The 20,660-nt window shown below is 37.7% G+C and overlaps 1 protein-coding gene across 16 annotated transcripts in view; it reads left to right on the top strand.

The window, feature by feature from the left end:
- LOC106708969 (twitchin) overlaps positions 1-20,660 on the top strand; it is a 90,821-nt gene that overhangs the window by 39,765 nt on the left and 30,396 nt on the right. For all 16 annotated transcript variants that reach the window (XM_045683738.1, XM_045683737.1, XM_045683736.1 and 13 more), the window contains 42 exons: positions 97-221; positions 295-472; positions 592-716; positions 938-964; positions 1,958-2,117; positions 2,198-2,331; positions 2,520-2,691; positions 3,095-3,246; positions 3,549-3,699; positions 3,811-3,919; positions 4,420-4,616; positions 4,746-4,887; positions 5,233-5,381; positions 5,497-5,654; positions 5,853-5,994; positions 6,171-6,310; positions 6,763-6,997; positions 7,456-7,662; positions 7,906-8,069; positions 8,254-8,389; positions 8,627-8,751; positions 9,014-9,170; positions 9,770-9,967; positions 10,374-10,633; positions 10,714-10,864; positions 11,113-11,394; positions 11,701-11,841; positions 12,110-12,268; positions 12,668-12,806; positions 12,882-13,045; positions 13,144-13,457; positions 13,539-13,806; positions 13,897-14,057; positions 14,225-14,366; positions 14,800-14,908; positions 15,120-15,324; positions 15,520-15,787; positions 16,018-16,178; positions 16,716-16,860; positions 18,936-19,088; positions 19,751-19,879; positions 20,312-20,502. In XM_045683738.1, the coding sequence (XP_045539694.1) occupies positions 97-221; positions 295-472; positions 592-716; positions 938-964; positions 1,958-2,117; positions 2,198-2,331; positions 2,520-2,691; positions 3,095-3,246; positions 3,549-3,699; positions 3,811-3,919; positions 4,420-4,616; positions 4,746-4,887; positions 5,233-5,381; positions 5,497-5,654; positions 5,853-5,994; positions 6,171-6,310; positions 6,763-6,997; positions 7,456-7,662; positions 7,906-8,069; positions 8,254-8,389; positions 8,627-8,751; positions 9,014-9,170; positions 9,770-9,967; positions 10,374-10,633; positions 10,714-10,864; positions 11,113-11,394; positions 11,701-11,841; positions 12,110-12,268; positions 12,668-12,806; positions 12,882-13,045; positions 13,144-13,457; positions 13,539-13,806; positions 13,897-14,057; positions 14,225-14,366; positions 14,800-14,908; positions 15,120-15,324; positions 15,520-15,787; positions 16,018-16,178; positions 16,716-16,860; positions 18,936-19,088; positions 19,751-19,879; positions 20,312-20,502 (7,025 nt within the window). The remainder of the gene's footprint in view (positions 1-96; positions 222-294; positions 473-591; positions 717-937; positions 965-1,957; positions 2,118-2,197; positions 2,332-2,519; positions 2,692-3,094; positions 3,247-3,548; positions 3,700-3,810; positions 3,920-4,419; positions 4,617-4,745; positions 4,888-5,232; positions 5,382-5,496; positions 5,655-5,852; positions 5,995-6,170; positions 6,311-6,762; positions 6,998-7,455; positions 7,663-7,905; positions 8,070-8,253; positions 8,390-8,626; positions 8,752-9,013; positions 9,171-9,769; positions 9,968-10,373; positions 10,634-10,713; positions 10,865-11,112; positions 11,395-11,700; positions 11,842-12,109; positions 12,269-12,667; positions 12,807-12,881; positions 13,046-13,143; positions 13,458-13,538; positions 13,807-13,896; positions 14,058-14,224; positions 14,367-14,799; positions 14,909-15,119; positions 15,325-15,519; positions 15,788-16,017; positions 16,179-16,715; positions 16,861-18,935; positions 19,089-19,750; positions 19,880-20,311; positions 20,503-20,660) is intronic.

Below are 20,660 nucleotides of genomic sequence, written 5' to 3'. Positions count from 1 at the left end.
TCTTGGAGATTGCTCGTCTATTATTTACCATGTGTTTTGATATTTGTTTTAAACTTGAATCTTATCATCGCTTTCTTATTTTCAATATTTTTATAGATGAGCCATCGAAGCCTAAGGGAGTAGAACTGAAGGATTGGGACAAAGACCACGCTGATCTTAAATGGCAAAAGCCCGACAACGATGGTGGAGCGCCAATCACTGGCTATGTCATCGAGTATAAAGTATGTCTATTCTCGTGTTTTTTTTTTAATATGAGATTAAATACGGAGATTTAAAAAAATCACCCATTTTTAGGAGAAATTCGGCAAAGACTGGGTAAAGGGCAAGGAAGTGGATGGCGATTGCCTAGAAGCAACTCAAGACGGACTTAAAGAGGGATGCACTTATGAGTTCAGAGTCCGAGCCATCAACAAGGCAGGTCCCGGTGAACCTAGTGACAGCACTAAGCCTATTGTTGCTAAGTGCAGATTTGGTGAGTACTTTAATTTTAAGGTATTCCAATTTTCAGTCTTTAGTATTTGAAATTAATTCACTCGGGTTATTGAACATAGAATCATTCGTATATTTGTAAAATAAAATTATTTATTCCAGTTAAGCCATATATCGTTGGAGAGGGTCTTCAGAGTATGATCATCAAGAAGGGACAAGTAATTTCCTTCGATATTAAATACGGTGGAGAGCCCGAACCGGAAGTTAGATGGATGCACGGGGAAGAGGTAAATATTTAGTCTTTAGTTATGTTCTATTGTCATTTAAATTCAAAAGAATACAATCACTAAAACTGCTCATATTTCACAAATCATATTTTACAATATAAATTTAAATTGTATTTCATAAAGTTATAACGTACCGATTTTGGTAAACTCATAAAAATTATATCTAAGACATTTCTGATTACGAAAAAAAATTAATAATGATTTTATTTTCTCCAAAAAAGAAACGTGGCAAGCCGTTCAGGGAAAAGGTCAGCTGGGTGATATCAATGTTGTATTTCATAAATGTTTTTAAAAACTTCTATCACACGTTCTACTATTTACACTCTCAAATGTGGCTAACTCACTACAGACACTATGTTATTGGTACTATGTCAGTTGTGCCTCTTTGAATGAAGAAAATGTTTCCTTTATCTACATATAAAAAATTACATACCTACTTATTATTAAACTTTTATTCAATATGGCACTACTGGAAACAAAAACTCGCAAGAGACGCGATCATTAACATTTTTACATTCAATTTGAAAGCTTTCAATGTTGTATCAACACTGTTCTAAAAAAATCGTATGTGTACTTGTTGTACGCACATAAGATGTGAGGTTATACTTCTGATCGCGGAACAAAGTTAAATTAACTCTAAATATAAGCGTCGAAAAAGTTATTTTAAAGTAAATAAAACCGTTAAATTAAATCAATTATTATTTGAATATAGCAATCGAAAAATGAAGTCAGCATTAAGAATTAACAGTATCATTATACGTCAATAATGACTAACTTAATTACGTCTTATTGACGCAATTTTCATCTCTACATTTTAAGTAATGACGCTCTGAAAGAAATATGACCTCTGACTCACGCATCTCAATTCTCAATGTCAAACTTCACCAATGTGCAAAGAAAACATGACAAGAACATGGTGGTAGGTCACGGACATTACGAAAGATGACCAATCAAACGAATTTTCTTTTAATATTGTCTCTTATATCTTCATATAACAATTACGACATTTTCAACCACGTGAATTCAATAAATGTCGACAATTTCTAACTAAATCTATGTATGAATTTATTGTTAACACTTGATGTTGTGTTTTATCGTAATTGGTTTTTCATAGACACTTTTCATAACTTTTCTTCAATCTAGTAGTTAATCATCTATTTAATAAATGAAAAGAACTATGGAAAATCAAACACGACATAACTTTTCGGCTTATATATTCCTAACATGTGTACTAATTGTAGGAAATTCGCGACGATGGAGAACGTATCACCATCGACAAATATGAGAGAAACACTGTACTAACTGTGAGGAAAACTACAAGAATTGACAGTGGAAAATATAAATTGGTACTTACCAACTCGTCTGGTACTTGCGAAAGCATTGCTGATGTAGTAGTTCTCGGTAAGGATGCCAAAATAAGATTTTTTTTCTTCTTTAAGTTATTTTTCTCCAGTTATTAATTTCACTTATTTATATTTCAGACAAACCTAACCGACCGAACGGACCAATTGAAGTTGTTGAGATTCGCGCTGAAAAAGCAACTGTCAAATGGCAAAAGCCTGATGACTGGCAAGGATCTGATATTACCGGATATACACTTGAGAAAATGGACTTGGTAGGTTTATTAAATTATCGTCAGGAATTAAATAAATAATAATTTATAATACCAAATATGACCCAGAATCGTAGGAAGCACATTTATTTTTAACAAAAAAAAAGATTAAAGTTTAAATGTTACAGTGGTCACTTCATCCGGAAAAATTTAGAAAGTACTATGAGTAAACATTGATATTTCTATTTCAGGATACCGGTAACTGGGTACCATGTGGTGAATGTGGCCCAGAACCTACAGAGTTCACGGTCAAGGGTCTGACACCAAATCACAAATACAAATTTAGGGTTCGAGCAGTAAATAAAGAAGGTGAATCAGAGCCATTAGAAACGGATGGAGCCATTGTTGCAAGGAATCCTTACGGTATGTTTCTAAAATATTAAATCGCGTGAATTATGTTGCTGATCCACAAACATTTACAAAATAAAAATATTTTCATCCAACTAATTTCAAAGATTGAAATGTACAGATGCTCTAAAATATCCATTAAACAAAATACAGTAACGTCAAATACCTAAGTTCGATTTATTCGTATTAATTACCATAAAACACTTCTTATTTGCCGCATTTTCAAGTTGTTCATATTTTATTCCCATTTTTGTCGTTGGAATCGTATATAGTGAACGTATCAAATGACAGCTGATGTCATTGGTCGTTGCTGTCAATGTCACTCTCATGCCTTTTTTGTTTACAAACAAGATATTTAAAAATGTTGGTTTTCGAAATAAAGGTGATGGGGTTAATTAATTGTTTTCTGTTTGATCAGACCCACCGAAAGCTCCTGGTAAACCGAACATCATTGATTATGACAACATGTCGGTTACTCTACAATGGGAACCTCCAAGTGATAATGGTGGTAGACCGATACTCGGCTACGTGATCGAAATGAAAGACAAATTCACCGCTGATTGGATAGAGGTGAGTATTTTTCAAAGTACTATAATCTCCATTTTACGCTAATAATCTTGTAAAATTTTCTTTTTTAATTGAAAATAAACCCATCGGGTGTGTCACGATGAATTAAATTTACCCTCAATCAAATCAATTTTTTTAACAGAGAAATCTTTTAAATCTTATCTAATGCTTAATACATATATTTTAAAGATAACACAGTTACATTTTTACAAGAAACAATGATTTTTAGAATGGTCAAATCCAAATATAAATGTTTCAAAGGATATGAAGATATGAATAAACTAAATCTGTTTGTTCCTCCATAGGTTGGTAAACTGACAGAGCCCAAAACAGAGTACAAGGTCGAGGGACTCAAGGAAAAGATGATATACCAGTTCCGAGTAAAAGCTTACAACAAAGCTGGTGTGGGCGATGCTTCACAACCAACTGAAAACCATCTCTGCAAGCATAGAAACTGTGAGTACACTTATTTAATAATTTATTAGAGTTGAGGGTAGTTTCATAATGTTAAAAAAAAATGTTATTAGTTATTTATGCCAGTGCTGATGAATATAATTTAATTTCCAGTGAAACCTCGCATAGAGCGCAGCACATTCAAGTCTGTTATTATCAAGGCTGGACGTACACACAAGTGGTCAGTGGATGTCATTGGTGAACCTCCACCGGAGACCACATGGTTAGTTAAATATAATTAGATAAGTTTTTGGAATAGAAACATATCTATATTTCTATGTTCTGTATAACTGAGTTCTAAGGGTCCATTCACAAATCTTAGGGTAGATAGTAGAAACAAGATTTAATTTTTCTTTTCACATCTTTTTCATGCTTTCACTTGATAGAAAAGATGTCCAATGTATGTATGTATATTTATGTTTAAATGTATTTGAAACACTGTCTAAGTTTTTTATAGTAAGTCCCTTAATGTCTATTTAAATATTTTAGCAGTGTGATAAATAAATTAGAACTTTTTATTCATTGCACTTGTGTATAACAATCAGCATTGTGTAGACTAAGATAACTTGCGAAACTTGTAAAGATAACTTTTAAAACACAGTTCCACTAGTGACTTAGAGCAATGTGCCACTAGCATTATATCTACCACAAGCCGAGTGACCTAATGAGTCTTAATAGATTAAATTGACTTACCATAGAACATAATAAAAAATTATTTCCTAGGTCATGGCGTGAGAACATAAAGCTCGTTAACACAGAGCGTATTAAGATTGAGAACAAAGAATACCACACTGACTTCACAATAGTGAATGCGGTGCGACGTGACACGGGCAAGTACACGCTGCGGGCTGAAAACTGCAATGGCTTTGATGAGGAGACAGTCGAGTTGACAGTACTGAGCAAACCAAGCGCACCTAAAGGTAACTTGATATGACATTGTATCTTTAATATTATAAACATAACTTGTTTTTTTTTTTACATTTTTCTTTTAGAAAATAACTTAGATTTTTTTTATTATTTTTGTCTAAATTTATTGTGTTTTTAAACAGGTCCGTTGGAAGTAACTGACGTGCACGCGGAAGGTTGCAAGGTGAAATGGGAGAAACCGGAAGACGACGGCGGCTCTCCTGTCAAGGAGTACGAGCTGGAGAAGATGGACCTCGCTACTGGCAAGTGGGTCCGTGTTGGAAGGTAAGTCTTAGCACGATATTTTTTTCTGTTAAATCTAGGATTATAGAGTCTCGGTCTAACCAGGCTAGACAGAGGTGGTGGACCATGACAACTTAAGCAAATCAAATGTTCTACAACGGTAGCGCTCTCTGTCCCTATCTACAATACATATTTTTTTTAATGAAACCTTGTTTAGTTTAATGATTGGATTAAAACTGAAATAAACTTGCTGTTTAATGTCAAAAGAACTTAAATTTAAAGAATAATCTAGTTAATTTTTAGGTGGTTATCATTGCTTACTTGTGAAGTATTGTAGTTCCAAAAATTCAAATGAGGGTATTTGTACATGTAACATTTGTACTATAGAGTGGCGGGTGACAAGAAGCCGTTAGAGATGGAAGTGACAGGCCTGGAGCCCGGACACCAGTACAAGTTCCGTGTCACCGCAGTCAACGACGAGGGAGACTCGGAGCCGCTCGAGACAGAGCGCGCTATACTCGCCAAGAATCCATACGGTCAGTGCATAAAATTAAAAAAAATGACCGTCTCCAAAAAAATAAATAACAAGTGTATAAAAATATACTTAGTTCGATATTAAACATATTTTTTATTTTTATTTTAATAATGCAGATGTGTCGGATAAGCCCGGCAACGTGGAGGTGGCGGATCACGACAACCAGAGCGCTGACATCAAGTGGGAGCCGCCGGCGAACGATGGTGGCGCCCCCATACTCAAGTACATTATACAGAAGAAACCCAAGGGCGGCGACTGGGAGAACGCCGCTGAGGTAAGATACGTACTATAAATACAAAAAAAAAGGCTAGTTATTATTTTATTAGTAAGAAAGACTCTAAATATTTACTTTGTGTATAAAATTGCAATTAAATATGGGAAAATGCAGTCGCTTTTTCTTTTCTTTTCTTTTTTACTACAACAATCTTACATTATTTAGACACACTGTAATCTAAACTTGTCTAATTTATAGGTACCAGGATCCGCTACATCAGCTAAAGTGGACGGATTGCCCGAAGGCAGCGAGTACCAGTTCAGGGTGATCGCAGTCAACAAGGCCGGACCCTCAGAGCCATCAGATGCCACCAAGATGACCACCATCAGGCACAAAGCTCGTAAGTCACAACTGAAAGTGAATTAAAAAATATTTGAAGTCAAATTTAATAGTAAAACTCTAGTATCAAGTTATATATTAAAGTGATTTCTAATGTATCACAATCTATGATGGCGCCATCTATCTTTGAATTTCGCATATGAGATTTTTTTATGACACGTTTTTTTGTATTTGCAGTGAAACCTCGTATCGATCGTACGAACCTTAAAGCACTTGCGGTGCGCGCCGGCAAACCCATCTTCTTCGATGTAAACGTGCGAGGTGAACCTGCACCTAAAGTGCAATGGTTCCAGAAGTGGAAGGCTGAAGAGAAGGAGGTACGTACTTTGTTACGTTAAAAGTTATGAAAATACTAGCTTAAGCCCGCGACTTAATCCGCGAAAAACATACCATGTTCTACATTTTTGTCAAATATCAGCAAGATCTGTTTAGCCGATCTAGAGATCCAACAAACAAATATCCATCCATCCATCTAAACATTGACATCTATATATATCTATCTATATCTATATATATATAAAAGAAAGTCGTGTTAGTTACACTATTTATAACTCAAGAACGGCTGAATCGATTTGACTGAAAATTGGTGGGCAAGTAGCTTAGAACCAGGAAACGGACATAGGATAATTTTTACCCCGTTTTCTATTTTTTATTCCGCGCGGACGGAGTCGCGGGTAAAAGCTAGTTTATAATATTAGTAAGATAAGTGTAAGTACACAATCGAAATTCAACTCTATCACAACTGACTAGAGTTCAATTTTCCATACAGGTAACAGAGAACGTAATTAACGTGGACTACAACACGAAGCTGGACATCAAAGAGTCAGTGCGGGCTATGACCGGCACTTACCGTATTCTGGCCACCAACGAGCACGGCAGTGATGAGGCCGAGGTGGAGATCACGGTGCTGTCAGCTCCCGGCAAGCCTACCGGACCTCTCAAGGTCACCGATGTCACAAAGAACGGCTGCAAGCTAGCCTGGAAGAAGCCTGAGGATGATGGCGGTAAGAATCTTACTAAATTATTAAAGATTCTTGTATAGAAATGTGGTTATTTAATTTCGGTTTTGGCTTTTTATAAACTATATCATAGGATTTCTAATTTATTCTAATATCTAAATTGTACCAACAACTGAAAAGGAAAACGAAATCGCATATTTTGGATAGATTTATATATGTAACTAGCTGTCGCCCGCGACTCCATCCGCGCGCAGTTAAAAAATGGGGGGGGGTATGAAAAATAGATGTTGGCCGATTCTCAAACTTACTGAATATGCTCACAAAATTTCATGAGAATCGGTCAAGCCGTTTCGGAGAAGTACGGGAACGAAAACTGTGACACGAGAATTTTATATATTAGATAGTGAGACAATTTTTCCTGAACTAACCAAATCGCTTTTTTTATCTTCAGATGTTATAGTAAAGTGGGTAATAAACTTTTGTTCATGTAACCTTTGTTACAGGTAAACCTGTCACTGGTTACGTTGTTGAGAAGTTGAATAAGGCAACCGGCCGGTGGGTGCCAGTGGGAAAGACTGACGACACTGAAATGGAGATCAAGGGTTTGCAGGAAGGCGAGGAGTACGAGTTCAGAGTACGAGCCGTCAATGAAGAGGGAGAGTCGGAACCATTGAAGACTGACCACTCTATATTAGCTAAGAATCCATACGGTCAGTTTGTATTTCATCATAATTTTGTATGGAGATAGTTTGTCAGGCTTTAAAAGTATACGCCTACACTTACTTGATGTTAAGATTTTTCTTAAATATCTAATGAAATTATTAGAAGCCTAAAATTTTAACTTTCGTTCTAACAAGTTCTTGCTTTATATTATAAAAAATTGTGTATTTAAAATGGGCTATACAAAGTATATTCTATAATTTTATTACATAAAATATTTGTGTGTTGTTTAGATATCCCCGGCAAGCCGTCAGTGCCTACAATTGAAGACTGGGACGTTGACCGCGTGGACCTCAAATGGGAGGCGCCCAAGAATACGGGCGGAGCACCCATCACTGGATACATCATTGAGAAGAAGGAGAAGTTTGGCCAGTGGCAGGAGGCACTTGTTACCACGGTAATGTACCAACTTTTCTAGCTTTCTTTAATAGTAGCGAAATCACGCCACCTATCGGGTCATCTTGGTCTAAAATTTTTCTAGGAACTACTTGAACTAAAGTCTTCAAAAGCCTTCAGTATTATTCCTGCAGTTTTTTTACGGTATCAAACAAATATAACCCTTATGATGTTGTATTTCACAGACGCCGGAGTGCAAGGCGCGCGTACCAGAGTTGCGCGAAGGCAATACGTACCAGTTCCGCGTGCGAGCCGTCAACAAGGCCGGCCCTGGAGAACCGGGAGAACCGACACAGCCTCATGTCGCTAAAGCCAGATTCTGTAAGTCAATTTTATAATTAAATTAATTGCCACTCTAACCGTGGGTTTCTGAGCCAAAAATCTCCGTTTAAAACATATTTCTATCTCTGTTTTGTCAAAGATAATGATAGGGATGACGATATGTTTTATACAGAGATTTTAGTGTCAGAAACCCACGGTTAGAGACAAACACTAAGCAAATGCTAAACAAGAACTCAACAATATTGTATTAATTTTTGAATTTGCTTTCATTTGCAGTGAAACCATACATAAACCGAGACAAGATGGTTGCAATCAGAGTACGCGCTGGTACCACAATCAGACTGGACGTTGACGTGAGAGGAGAACCCCCGCCGACTAAGACATGGACATTCGCCAACAAGGTAATGTATAATGTCCTAATAATGTTCAAAGTTATGTATACTATATTTTTCTTATCTTCTATTTTCTTGTCATCATCATCAGCTCATTATAGTCCCCACTGAGAGGCTCGGAACCTACCCCAAGTTAGGGGTGACTAGGACATAGTCAATGCTGACCAAGTGCGGGTTGACTTCACACATATCATTGTTTCTCAGATAGTTTTCCTTCATAATAAGAACGTTGGAAGATTTTCTTGTATTTATTATATGTTTTTGGTTCCAGGTGATCGAAACCGGTGTCGGTGTGAAGCTGGAAAACGAGGACTACAACACAAAGCTCCAAATCTTCGATTCCACCTGGAAGAACTCTGGCATCTACACGCTCAAGGCGGAGAACGACTCGGGCGTGGACGAAGCTACAGTAGAAGTAACCGTACTTGGTGAGTACAATTAAACTGCACTGTTTTATAAAATTTAATTTCTCCGAATTCTTAATATCTCACTAATATTATAAACTAGCTTTTACCCGCGACTCCGTCCGCGCGGAATAAAAAAATGCACCCAAGATAAAAAAGTTCCTATGTCCGTCTCCTAGTTCTAAGCTACCTCCCCATCAATTTTCAGCTAAATCAGTTCGACCGATCTTGAGTTATAAATAGTGTAACTAACACGACTTTCTTTTATATGTATAAGATGCGAGTGTTTGAATGTATTGATGGATGGATGGATGTTTGTTACAAGGTATCTCCAGAACGGCTGAATGAATCTCGATGAAATTTGATACAGATGTAGAAAACAGTCTTTAACACTTGGGCTACATATGATTTCGTAAATATGTACGGTTCCCGTGGTATAGATACTTTTGATTTACGTATTTACACGATAAATCTGCAACGGTTTAACACAATGTATAACGTAGTCTCTAGTATTACATGAGATACATCATGTTTTTTTTTAATTCTGTGCAAAAGCGCCCAAAATTTAGTTACATAAGTTGTTTCTTATGTTTGTTTAATATAAACGTAACTTCCACTTTCAGACAAACCAGGCAAGCCGGAAGGTCCGCTGGAGGTGTCCGACGTGCACGCTGACCATGTCAAGTTGAGCTGGAACAAGCCGAAGCACACCGGCGGCTTGCCACTCAGCGCGTACGTTGTAGAGAAGATGGACACGCTCACCGGCAAGTGGGTGCCTGCGGGCACTGTCGACCCTGACACCACTGAGGCTACTGTCACTGGTAAATACTGTTTTACCGATATTTCCAGTTACGTCATCCACTGACAGGCTAACCATGGTATTTTGTGACTCCTTGATTTTCGCTATTTCATCTCTTCGCCTTATTAATAATAGAAATAGACTTTACTATTGTGAACTTCGATCGAATGGATACATTTTTAGAAATCAATTCAACCAACGAATCGGCTATTTGTACTGTTTTACCGACGTTTACGTCACAGGTTCGGATTGTACACTGTTTTATCGACGTGTACATAAAATTATGGAACAAGCACACTTGAAGCTTACTTGTCGCCACTTTAGCAGGTTAATCTTCTGTTTAGTTCTTAATATAACGTCATAAAATATACCAAATAAAACAAACTTGCGAATTTTTTTAAGTCTTTATATTTATTTGTCTTTTATAGGATTGGAAGCCGGTCATACTTACCAGTTCAGGGTAAAGGCCCTGAACGAGGAAGGTGAGTCGGAGCCCCTGGACACGGACCACGGCATCCTGGCTAAGAATCCGTACGACGTGCCCGCGCCCCCCGGCCTGCCGGACATTGTGGACTGGGACGAGAAGTCTGCCAAACTGAAGTGGGAACCCCCCATCAGGGACAACGGAGCACCCATCACTGGGTACATCATCGAAGTCATGGATAGAGATAGGGGCGAGTTTGTTAAGGTATGTTTTTTTATTAACATTTTTTTAAACGAATTCTCATTTAATTTGACTTAAAACGGTTTCTCCGTCGGTTTCTTTAGGCCGCCGAGATCCAAGGCAACATCTGCCAAGGCACTGTACCCAAGTTGGAGGAGGGCAATCAGTACCAGTTCAGAGTGCGCGCGTTGAACAAGGCCGGACAGTCCGAGCCTTCTGAGAACACCAACTGGCACACTGCTAAACCACGATTCTGTGAGTATATCCTTTGTACAATACGTACACGATAACACGAGACGTGTATGACTAAGAGCTGCGCGTTTGTATTCTGCAGAACTTCGTTAATAATTTAAAAAAAATCAAACGAAAAGTATAATTAGAACATTAATTTTCTTGAACACATCTCACATTTTAAAGCAGGATAAATGTATTGCTTTCTCTGTTTCTCTTATTCATTGTTATATAAGTCCATTTCACTTAAAAATATATATTTTTTATTTCAGTGAAACCGCGCATCGATCGTACAAACTTGAACCCATTGACTGTAAAAGCTGGGTTACCAGTATCATTAGATGTCAAAGTATTCGGTGAACCACCGGCCACAGTCACCTGGTACTTCAAGGGCGAGGAGCTGAAGAATGGTCCCAACTTGGAGATCATCAATGTGGACTACAACACCAAGTTCCTGATGACGAAGAGCAAACGCGCTAATACCGGAAAGTACGTCATTAAAGCGAAGAACGAAGTTGGAGAAGACGAGGCCGAAGTCGAGATTTCAATCCTCGGTATGTAAACACACCATTTATTTTAACGCAACAACTTATAAAACTCGAAATATTTAATTTTCTATTAGAGCAAGGGATTTTTTTTTAATTTTTTTAGGACATAAACCTTGCCTTGTCTGATGCTAGAATATTTTAACAAAGTAATCATAATAATTTTGGTAATTTCATTGGTATTAATGGGTAAGCTATTTAGTAAATATATTACCCATTTTGACAAAAAGGCTGGCAATAAAAAAATGATTTGTAGTTTTTGAGTTCTTTCATACATTTCAACCAATATTAAATATTTGTATTAATAATTTATAGGCAAGCCATCTAAACCCAAGGGTCCGTTGGAAGTATCTGATGTGACAAAGAACAGCTGCACCCTGACTTGGGACAAGCCGGAGGACGACGGTGGCGCCCCCATCGAGTACTACGAGATTGAGAAGTTGGATCCACTTACTGGTATGTTAAATATCATTCAAATTTTGTTACAGATAAGAGTTAGTTATTTTTATTTTTAAATTAAATTAGTTATTTAATCCCTAAACTGCTTGATAACAGGAAAAAAAGATTATTCCAGCGTTTGCCTAATAATAGACAGATGGAAGATACACTGGAAGGGATAGAACACTTTATTCTAGATTTTAAACTCAGATACAATCTCGGTTCAATGTCTTATTCATGAAATAACAAAAAAACAACATATTATTGTATAAATAACATCGTTTAGGACAATGGCTGCCTTGCGGTACTGCTAAGGACTGTAAGGCAAACATAGCGGGCCTGCAGGAAGGCAAGCCTTACAAGTTCCGAGTCAAGGCTGTCAACAAGGAGGGCGAGTCCGAGGAACTGGAGACAGAGAAACCAATCATCGCTAAGAATCCATACGGTATTTTTTACAATTTAACAATTATATGATACTTTGCAGCAAATGACTAAAATAATCTTTAGTCTGTATCCTTAATTATTAAAATAATAATAATTTACAAAATTTTGTATGGACGGATGGATGTTTGTTAGTGTATCTCCAGAACAGTTGTATGGATTTGGACGAAATTTGTGGTACACTAAAGAAAGCATAAGCTAGCTTTTTTAGACAAAGTCGCACGCGACAACTAGCTCAAAATACTTTACAGATTACTGACGATGTCCTTTGACTCGTAAACTAAACTGAATTTCACCTTAAAATGGTGCAATAATACCGAGAAAGATCTTGTTTACAGTAAAAACAGCTTTGTATTTTTTAATTCAAGTTATTCACGTATTGTACGTATGATGTTAATTATAGACGAGCCCGGCAAGCCCGGCCGGCCGGAGCCCCGCAACTGGGACAAGGACTTTGTTGACCTCGAGTGGTCCCCGCCCAAGGAGGACGGTGGCGCCCCCATCACTGGCTACATTGTGCAGAAACGTGAGAAGGGTGGAAGGTAAAACTGATACTAATCAGTATTATGTGGCTCAGAGGTTAAGTACTTGACTACAAAATATGGTCTTGTTTACAGAACATGGCAAGACTGTCTCAAAACGAGCGGGGAACGTCCCACGGGCCGCGTGACAGACGTGGAAGAGGGCCACGAGTACCAGTTCCGTGTGATTGCTGTCAACAAGGCAGGTCCTGGAGAACCCTCGGAGCCAAGTCGATCTGTTATCGCCAAGCCGAGATTCTGTAAGTGTAACTTAGTTGAAACATTCAAAAGTAAATATATTTTACTCCCTTTCTTGGTAATTAAGTTAAATTAAACAATAAATTATGTAATATTACAGTGGCACCTCAAATCGACCGCAAATACCTACAAAAACGTAAGATCAAAGTGGGCCAGACCCTCAAGATGGAAGCCGATGTCAAGGGTGAACCTGAACCCACCATCACATGGACCTTCAACGACCAGGCTCTCAAGACCGAAGAGAGGTTGAAGATAGAAAACAATGACTATCATACTTCGTTCTCACTGCTGAAGGTGACCAGAGCTGACAGCGGCAAGTACACAGTCACAGCAAAGAACGACTCCGGTACTGACACCGTGGACGTCGAAGTTTCCGTTGTTAGCAAACCCGCTAAGCCTAAAGGACCATTGCAAGTAAGTTATCATATATGAGTGTAATTATAGATCTTTAGGGTAGATTTAGGACCATTTCTATGTTATCTGTCTTGTTTCCAGGTTTCTGATGTCAAAGCAGACGGCTGCAAACTCAAATGGGAGCCGCCAGAGGACGACGGTGGTGAGCCTGTCGAGAGCTACGTTGTTGAACGTATGGACACCGACTCGGGCAGATGGGTGCCCGTTTGTACCACAAAGACCCCTGAGGCTGACGTCACGGGCCTCAATGAGGGCAAGGACTACATGTTTAGGGTGAAGGCCGTCAACCCTGAGGGAGAGAGCGAGCCGCTCGTCACTGACACCGCTACTACAGCTAAGAATCCCTATGGTGAGAGAATAATCATTATTAAACTACCTACCACACTCAGAGACATTAATTTAACCAGTGAAGAATAAATTTAATATTTTACTTCATTAGGTGAACCGGATGCACCTGGTAAGCCAGAATTCAAGGACTGGGACAAACAACACGTGGACCTCAAATGGGAGAAGCCTGCCAACGATGGTGGCGCCCCCATCACAGCCTACATCGTGGAGAAGAAAGACCGCGATACCGGCAAATGGGTGAAAGCTGTTGAGGTAAATTTTGTTATTATATAAAAGATTAACTCTACTAAAGTTTAAAACTACACAGTACCCTATTTAAATTACTAAATTTAGTCTAAATCAGTACAAGTACGTACACGTACGTACGCGGACACGTATGCGTAACATACACGCACATTCAATTTTGTATGAATTCTTAGGTACCAGGACACAAGACGGAGGCTCGTGTTCCCGATCTGATAGAAGGCAAGACGTACCAGTTCCGTGTGAAGGCGGTCAACAAGGCAGGCCCCGGCAAACCATCCCAGGCCACCGACAATCTTTTGGCTAAGGATAGATTTGGTAAGTTATTTATTTTATTGCCTCACTTCTTTTTATATTACAAGGTAATAAACGAGCAAATGCAAATTGCAAATGCCTTGGCTACCTTTAACCATCTGAGGAGAAGACGCACAAAAAATGAATATTTCTCCTTCCTATGCATCTCCTCCGCTATCAAATCCACTTCCCCTTCCCATCCTTTCCATATAAGAAAAGGGTGGGAAGGGAAAGAAGACAAAAATTAGTCCTCCAGTACCACACTCATCGGACGAAATGCGCAACTACTTCCACTTGACGTCTGTCTTCTGTGAGGTCGTGGTATTTCACTGAGCGAGGACAATTCGTGCAACTGATGTTGTTGTTGCTGACGTCTTCTTTGTACCAGTAATAGTTTTAGTTGTAATGTCGTTCATTTTAAACTTTCTAATATAATGTATTTGTAATTATTTTTCAGCGCCGCCTAAGATCGATCGTACTAATATGCGTGATATTACCATCAAGGCGGGTCAAATGATTCGACTTGACGTCAAGGTCAGCGGTGAACCTCCACCGACCAAGACATGGTACGTAATAAATATAGCATACGAACTAGTTACCTAAAAAACTAAAATAAAAAAAATGTTCTCTGTGTTAAATCAAAGATGGCGTGTTTTTATTTCTTTAATAATACGATATGGGATAAGAGAATTGAGTACAGGGATGTTTGAAAATAGTCCACTTATTCTATGTAAAGTTGATTTTTATTATATTTTATTTTAAATTATATAATTTCAGGTTCCAGAACAAGGAGCGTCTGTCGACACGCGACGATCTGTCCATAGACTCGGAGGAGTACCGCATTAAGTTGTCTGTGGTGGTGGCATCGCGCAAACACAGCGGCACCTACGTCCTCAAGGCGGAGAACAGCAGTGGACGGGATGAAGCCTCTATTGAGGTTAAGGTCCTGGATGTGCCTGCTAAGCCTGAGGGACCACTTAAGGTAGGTGTTATGTCTGTGTAAATGAAAGCTACAGTTCTATGTGGTATAAAGTCTAAGCTCTGTAAAAAATTGCTGCTAACACTAACTTTTTAGGTCTAAATTAAAACATTTCTAACTGTAAGTTTGAACATAATTATTACAGCAAAAATACTTATGGCTTCTCTACACATTGAAATAATGATCGTTTATTCGTAGATTTCCGACGTGCACAAAGAAGGTTGTACGCTGAAATGGAACGCGCCATTGGACGATGGTGGCGCCCCCATTGACCACTACCTGGTGGAGAAACTGGACACGGAGACGGGTCGCTGGGTGCCCGCGCTCAAGACCAAGGATCCCAAGGCTGAGGTGGAGAACCTGGTGCCCGGACACGAGTACAAGTTCAGAGTGTCCGCTGTTAACAATGAAGGTGTCTCTGAACCTCTGGAGGGCGAGCATTCGATTATCGCCAAGAATCCGTTCGGTAAGTTTAAACGATATAACGAAATTAAGGGTTTAATGGTCAAAATATGGATACTTTATAATATTAGAGTAATGTTTGTGATGCTGTTCTTCACTAGATGGCAATTTAAATATTTGTTTTTTTCTTTCCAAAAAAACTTAAGCATGTTTATACAATGGATTCTTTTAAACTTACCATTTATGTAAATAATAACTTATTCTGAATTGTTAATGTATTTCTCTTGTCATCAGACGAGCCCGGCAAGCCTGGTACTCCCGAGGTTGTGGACTGGGACAAGGATCACGTGGACCTCAAGTGGCAGAAACCCATCAAGGACGGTGGCGCTCCCATCACTGGATACATCATAGAGAAAAGAGAAGTCGGCTCGCCAAAGTGGGTGAAAGCCTGCGAGGTAAGATTTTATTGAGATCGCAGAATTGAATAATAAAGACTATAACATTCCCGCATTCATCAGCTACCTTCCAGTCTAAATCCCGTCAAAATCGGTCCATTCTGGAGATTACCCAGAACAAGCACAGCTTTGCAGACGGACACAAAGACATACAAAAAAAAAGGTTTTTCGTTTTCGGATACGTCAATACATCATGTGTCTGAAATATTATCTTTTTTTCGATGTTACACACAGACACTCCAATTTTATTAATACAGTCGAAACCGTTTATGGCGACATCGTTTAGAACAACATACCGGTTAAATTGACCAAAATCAAAGGTCCTGGCTGAATGTTATATACATATCTTTCCTATTAATACCTGTCACCGGTTGTTACAACTATCGGTTTTTACGACTCAATATGAGTAGTCCCTTCGATGTCGTTATAACAGATTTTGACTGTATGTAAAGATTCATATTAAAAAACTTTTTTGGTGTAGGAAATTTTTACATTTTAGATGTAAAGTAAACTTATTAGAAATTCTTATAATTCCAGGTTGGTCCTAATGATAACGAGAAAGCCACAGTACCTAATCTAGATGAAGGTGTGGAGTACGAGTTCAGAGTGAAGGCGGTGAACGAGGCCGGCCCTGGCGAGCCTAGTGACGCCAGCAAGTCCGTCACATGCAAACCTAGGCGACGTAAGTATTATATACTTAGTATGCAAATCTTTCAATTAATTTATTTTTATTTACACTTAGAATCAAGGAAAAGTATTTACTCACATAATCCTTACTAATATTATAAATGCGAAAGTAACTCTGTCTGTCTGTCTGTCTGTCTCGCTTTCACGCCAAAACTACTGAACCGTTTTAAATGAAATTTGGTACACAGATAGTCTAGAGCCTGAGGATGGACATAGGCTATATTTTAACGCGAAAAAGGGGTTGTAAGGGGTTGAAAGTGGGGGTGAAAGTTTGTGGAAGTGTCGCCTACTATTGTTTACTGAACCGATTTAAATGAAATTTGGTACACAGATATTCTAGAGCCTCAGAAAGAACATAGGCTACTTTTTAACGCGAAAACAGGGTTGTAAGGGGTTGAAAGTGGGGGTGGTAATTTGTATGGAAGTATTGTCATTTTAACAGTTAGAAGCTTGAAATTTCTTTCTAAGGCTGCTAATTTGATAGAAATAAATATTAAATTAAATTTTTGTAAAAATGTTACCCTCAAGGGTGCTAAATAACTATAGGGGATGAAATTTTGTTTGGGAATATTTTAGACTTTGGTGAATGTTTTGTTTAGTATGTTTTGCTGTTACCCTTACCAATATTTAGTCTATTGCCTCAGAAAGAACATAGTCTATTCTTAAACGCGAAAAAAGGGTTGTAAGGGTTGTAAAAATGTTACCCTCAAGGGTGCTAAATAACTATAGGGGATGAAATTTTGTTTGGGAATATTTTAGACTTTGGTGAATGTTTTGTTTAGTATGTTTTGCTTTTACCCTTACCAATATTTAGTCTATTGCCTCAGAAAGAACATAGTCTATTCTTAAACGCGAAAAAAGGGTTGTAAGGGGTTGAAAGTAGGGGTGGTGATTTGTATGGAAGTATCGTAATTTTTACAGTTAGAAGCATGAAACTTCTGTCTAAGGCTGCTAATTTGATATAAATAAATATGAAATTCAATTTCTGTAAAAATTTTACCCTGAAGGGTGCTAAATAACAATAGGGGATGAAAATTTGTTTGGGAATATGTGAGGTTTAGGTGAATGTTTTATTGAATATGCTTTGCTGTTACCCTTACTGATATTTAGTCTAGAGCCCGAGAAAGAACAAAGACTACTTTTTAACGCGAAAAAAGGGTTGTAAGGGGTTGATTGAATGTGGGGGTGGTAATTTGTATGGAAGTATCGTCATTTTTACAGTAAGAAGCTTGAAACTTCTTTCTAATGCTGCTAATTGGGGATGAAAATTTGTTTCGCAATATGTGAGGTTTTAATGAATGTTTTGTTTAATATGTTTTACTATTATACTTACTGATATTTAGCTTAGAGCCTGAGAAAGGACAGAGATTAATTTTTATCGTGAAAGAGGGTTTATAAGAGGGTAAAAGTAGGGGTGGAAATTTGTATGGACGTATCGTCATTTTTACAGTTAGAAGCTTATAACTTTTTTTAGGCTGCTAATTTGATATTAATAAATAGGTCATTTAAAGTTTTACCCTTAATGTTGCAATATAATAAGGGAATAGGGGATGAAAATTTGCATAAGAGTAAATTAATATTTTGTAAGTTCCATTTGTTTTGTTGTAATTTTTTATAAGTTTAAATAAAATACCTCAACAACAACAACTAAATTCACGCCCGTAACCCAGAGGGATAGGTAGAGACCAAACACCTACATTTGGTGAGGTCGTGGCACACCTATCTCTATGTCTACATCCATACATCAACGCATAGCACGTCGGTCAAGTAAAATAATAATCCTTAAAAAAATGCTTAACGAAAACAGTATTTCACGCGGACGAAGTCGCGGGCACAGCTAGTAAAAAATAAAACTTTTTACTTTTAATAAAAATTTAATAATAAAATGAATAATTTTTCACATTGAAAAACTAAAAAGAGGTCCTATTTTCTTTACATCTTTAATGTATATCAATTGTTTTTTTTTATACTTTTGTCTAGTTCAGATTTTTTAGAAATTTCTTCGTTTAATTAAGGATTCTTTCTTTTCATGTTTCAACAAAATTTAACATTTAATTGTATTTTTTCCAGTGGCACCAAAGATTGATCGTCGTAATCTCCGTCCTATCAAAGTGCGGGAGGGTGAGCCCATCTCGTTAGATGTGAAGGTATCAGGTGAACCTGCACCCGACGTTACCTGGACACTCAACGGCAAGTCTGTTACCTCCGGTAATGGACTTAAGTGTACGTATTTTTTATATAGCTATTTAAATACGACTTAGAAACTGCTTTGCTAACGGTTAAGTTAAACTTTTTTTTAAACCTATATATCTTACTAATATTATAAATGCGAATGTTTAGATGTATGGATGTTTGTTTAAAGGTATCTCTAGAACGACTGTATGAATCTTGGTTTAATTTGGCACAAATGTAGAACATAGTATGAAAGGATATAAGCTACTTATATTTTTTTTATTTCGCGCGGACAGACCGCGGGCGAAAACTAGTGGAAAATAAAAATAGTTTACATACTTCAATCATATATTTAGTGAATTTATTTAATTCTATTATAATTTGGCTTTTTGAATTGTTTCAAACATGATCTGTTTGTAGTTAAAATACCTCTCGCAATATCTGAATTTTTATCAACTTGTTAGTCATTCCAATCTATTAAAATGTTTGATATCTATATATATAAAAGAAAGTAGTGTTAGTTACACTATTTATAACTCAAGATAGGTCGAACTGATTTAGCTGAAAATTGATGGGGAGGTAGCTTAGAACTAGGAGACGGACATAGGAACTTTTTTATCTTGAGTGCATTTTATATCTTTTATTTTTATTCCGCGCGGACGAAGTCGCGGGTAAAAGCTAGTCTTTCATAAAAATATCTTTGTGTTTTGTAGTGGTGAATGTACCTTATCTCAGCAAGTACCAACACGCCAGCCCTCGCCGCAAGGACTCCGGCACATACAAGATACAGGCCTTCAACAAGTACGGACAGGACACCGCAGAGCTGGACATCACTGTCACATGTGAGGACCTTATTATTACACTAACTGTATATTTCATTATAGAAAAAAAATGTTTCAAACATTTGTACTTAATACAAAAAATACTATTTAAAATTTAATATAAACTTGGAAAGTTTCGTCTGATGAGTGAGCGTGTGGGTTTTAGTTTAATTTTAGTCCAATTTCCATTCTTTTTCGTATAAGGAAATGATGGGAAGTAGAAATGGATGCGAAAAAGATGCATAAGAAGGGTAAATATTTTCTTTCTGTGCTGCACCTCCTCCGTAGGTATGCAACACATCTAAAATTGCATACCTATATTGGGCACCTATAGTTTCTGTCTTTCAGATTCATGTGACTACTTTCTCGTTTGGTACTTTTTTACATTTTTCTACAGTGAATATTCGAGGTTAAATTGAAAATTTATAAATAACTTACTTTCTTTATCCATAGCGAAACCGGACAAGCCGGAAGGTCCATTAGAAGTGTCTGACATACACAAGGACGGCTGCACACTGAAGTGGAAGAGGCCAAAAGACGATGGTGGAGAACCCATCGAGGGTTACGTGGTTGAAAAGTACGACACAGAGACAGGCACATGGATGCCTGTTGGCAAGACACTTGGCAATGTACCTGAGATGGAGGTATGACATAGTACTGTTTATGACAAGGTTGTTTCCCGTTGGGAGAATCCAATTCAAAGAATAAATCCCAATAGGAAATTAGGTGCCAGTAGGCCGTCAGTAGGAGCTACGGTGACTCAGGGGTTAAGCACTTGACTTGCAATCTCCAGGTCCTGGGT

The sequence above is a fragment of the Papilio machaon genome, chromosome 23, assembly GCF_912999745.1.
Source record: "Papilio machaon chromosome 23, ilPapMach1.1, whole genome shotgun sequence".
Taxonomy (NCBI): Eukaryota; Metazoa; Arthropoda; class Insecta; order Lepidoptera; family Papilionidae; genus Papilio; species Papilio machaon.
This window is presented reverse-complemented; position numbering and strand designations above follow the sequence as displayed.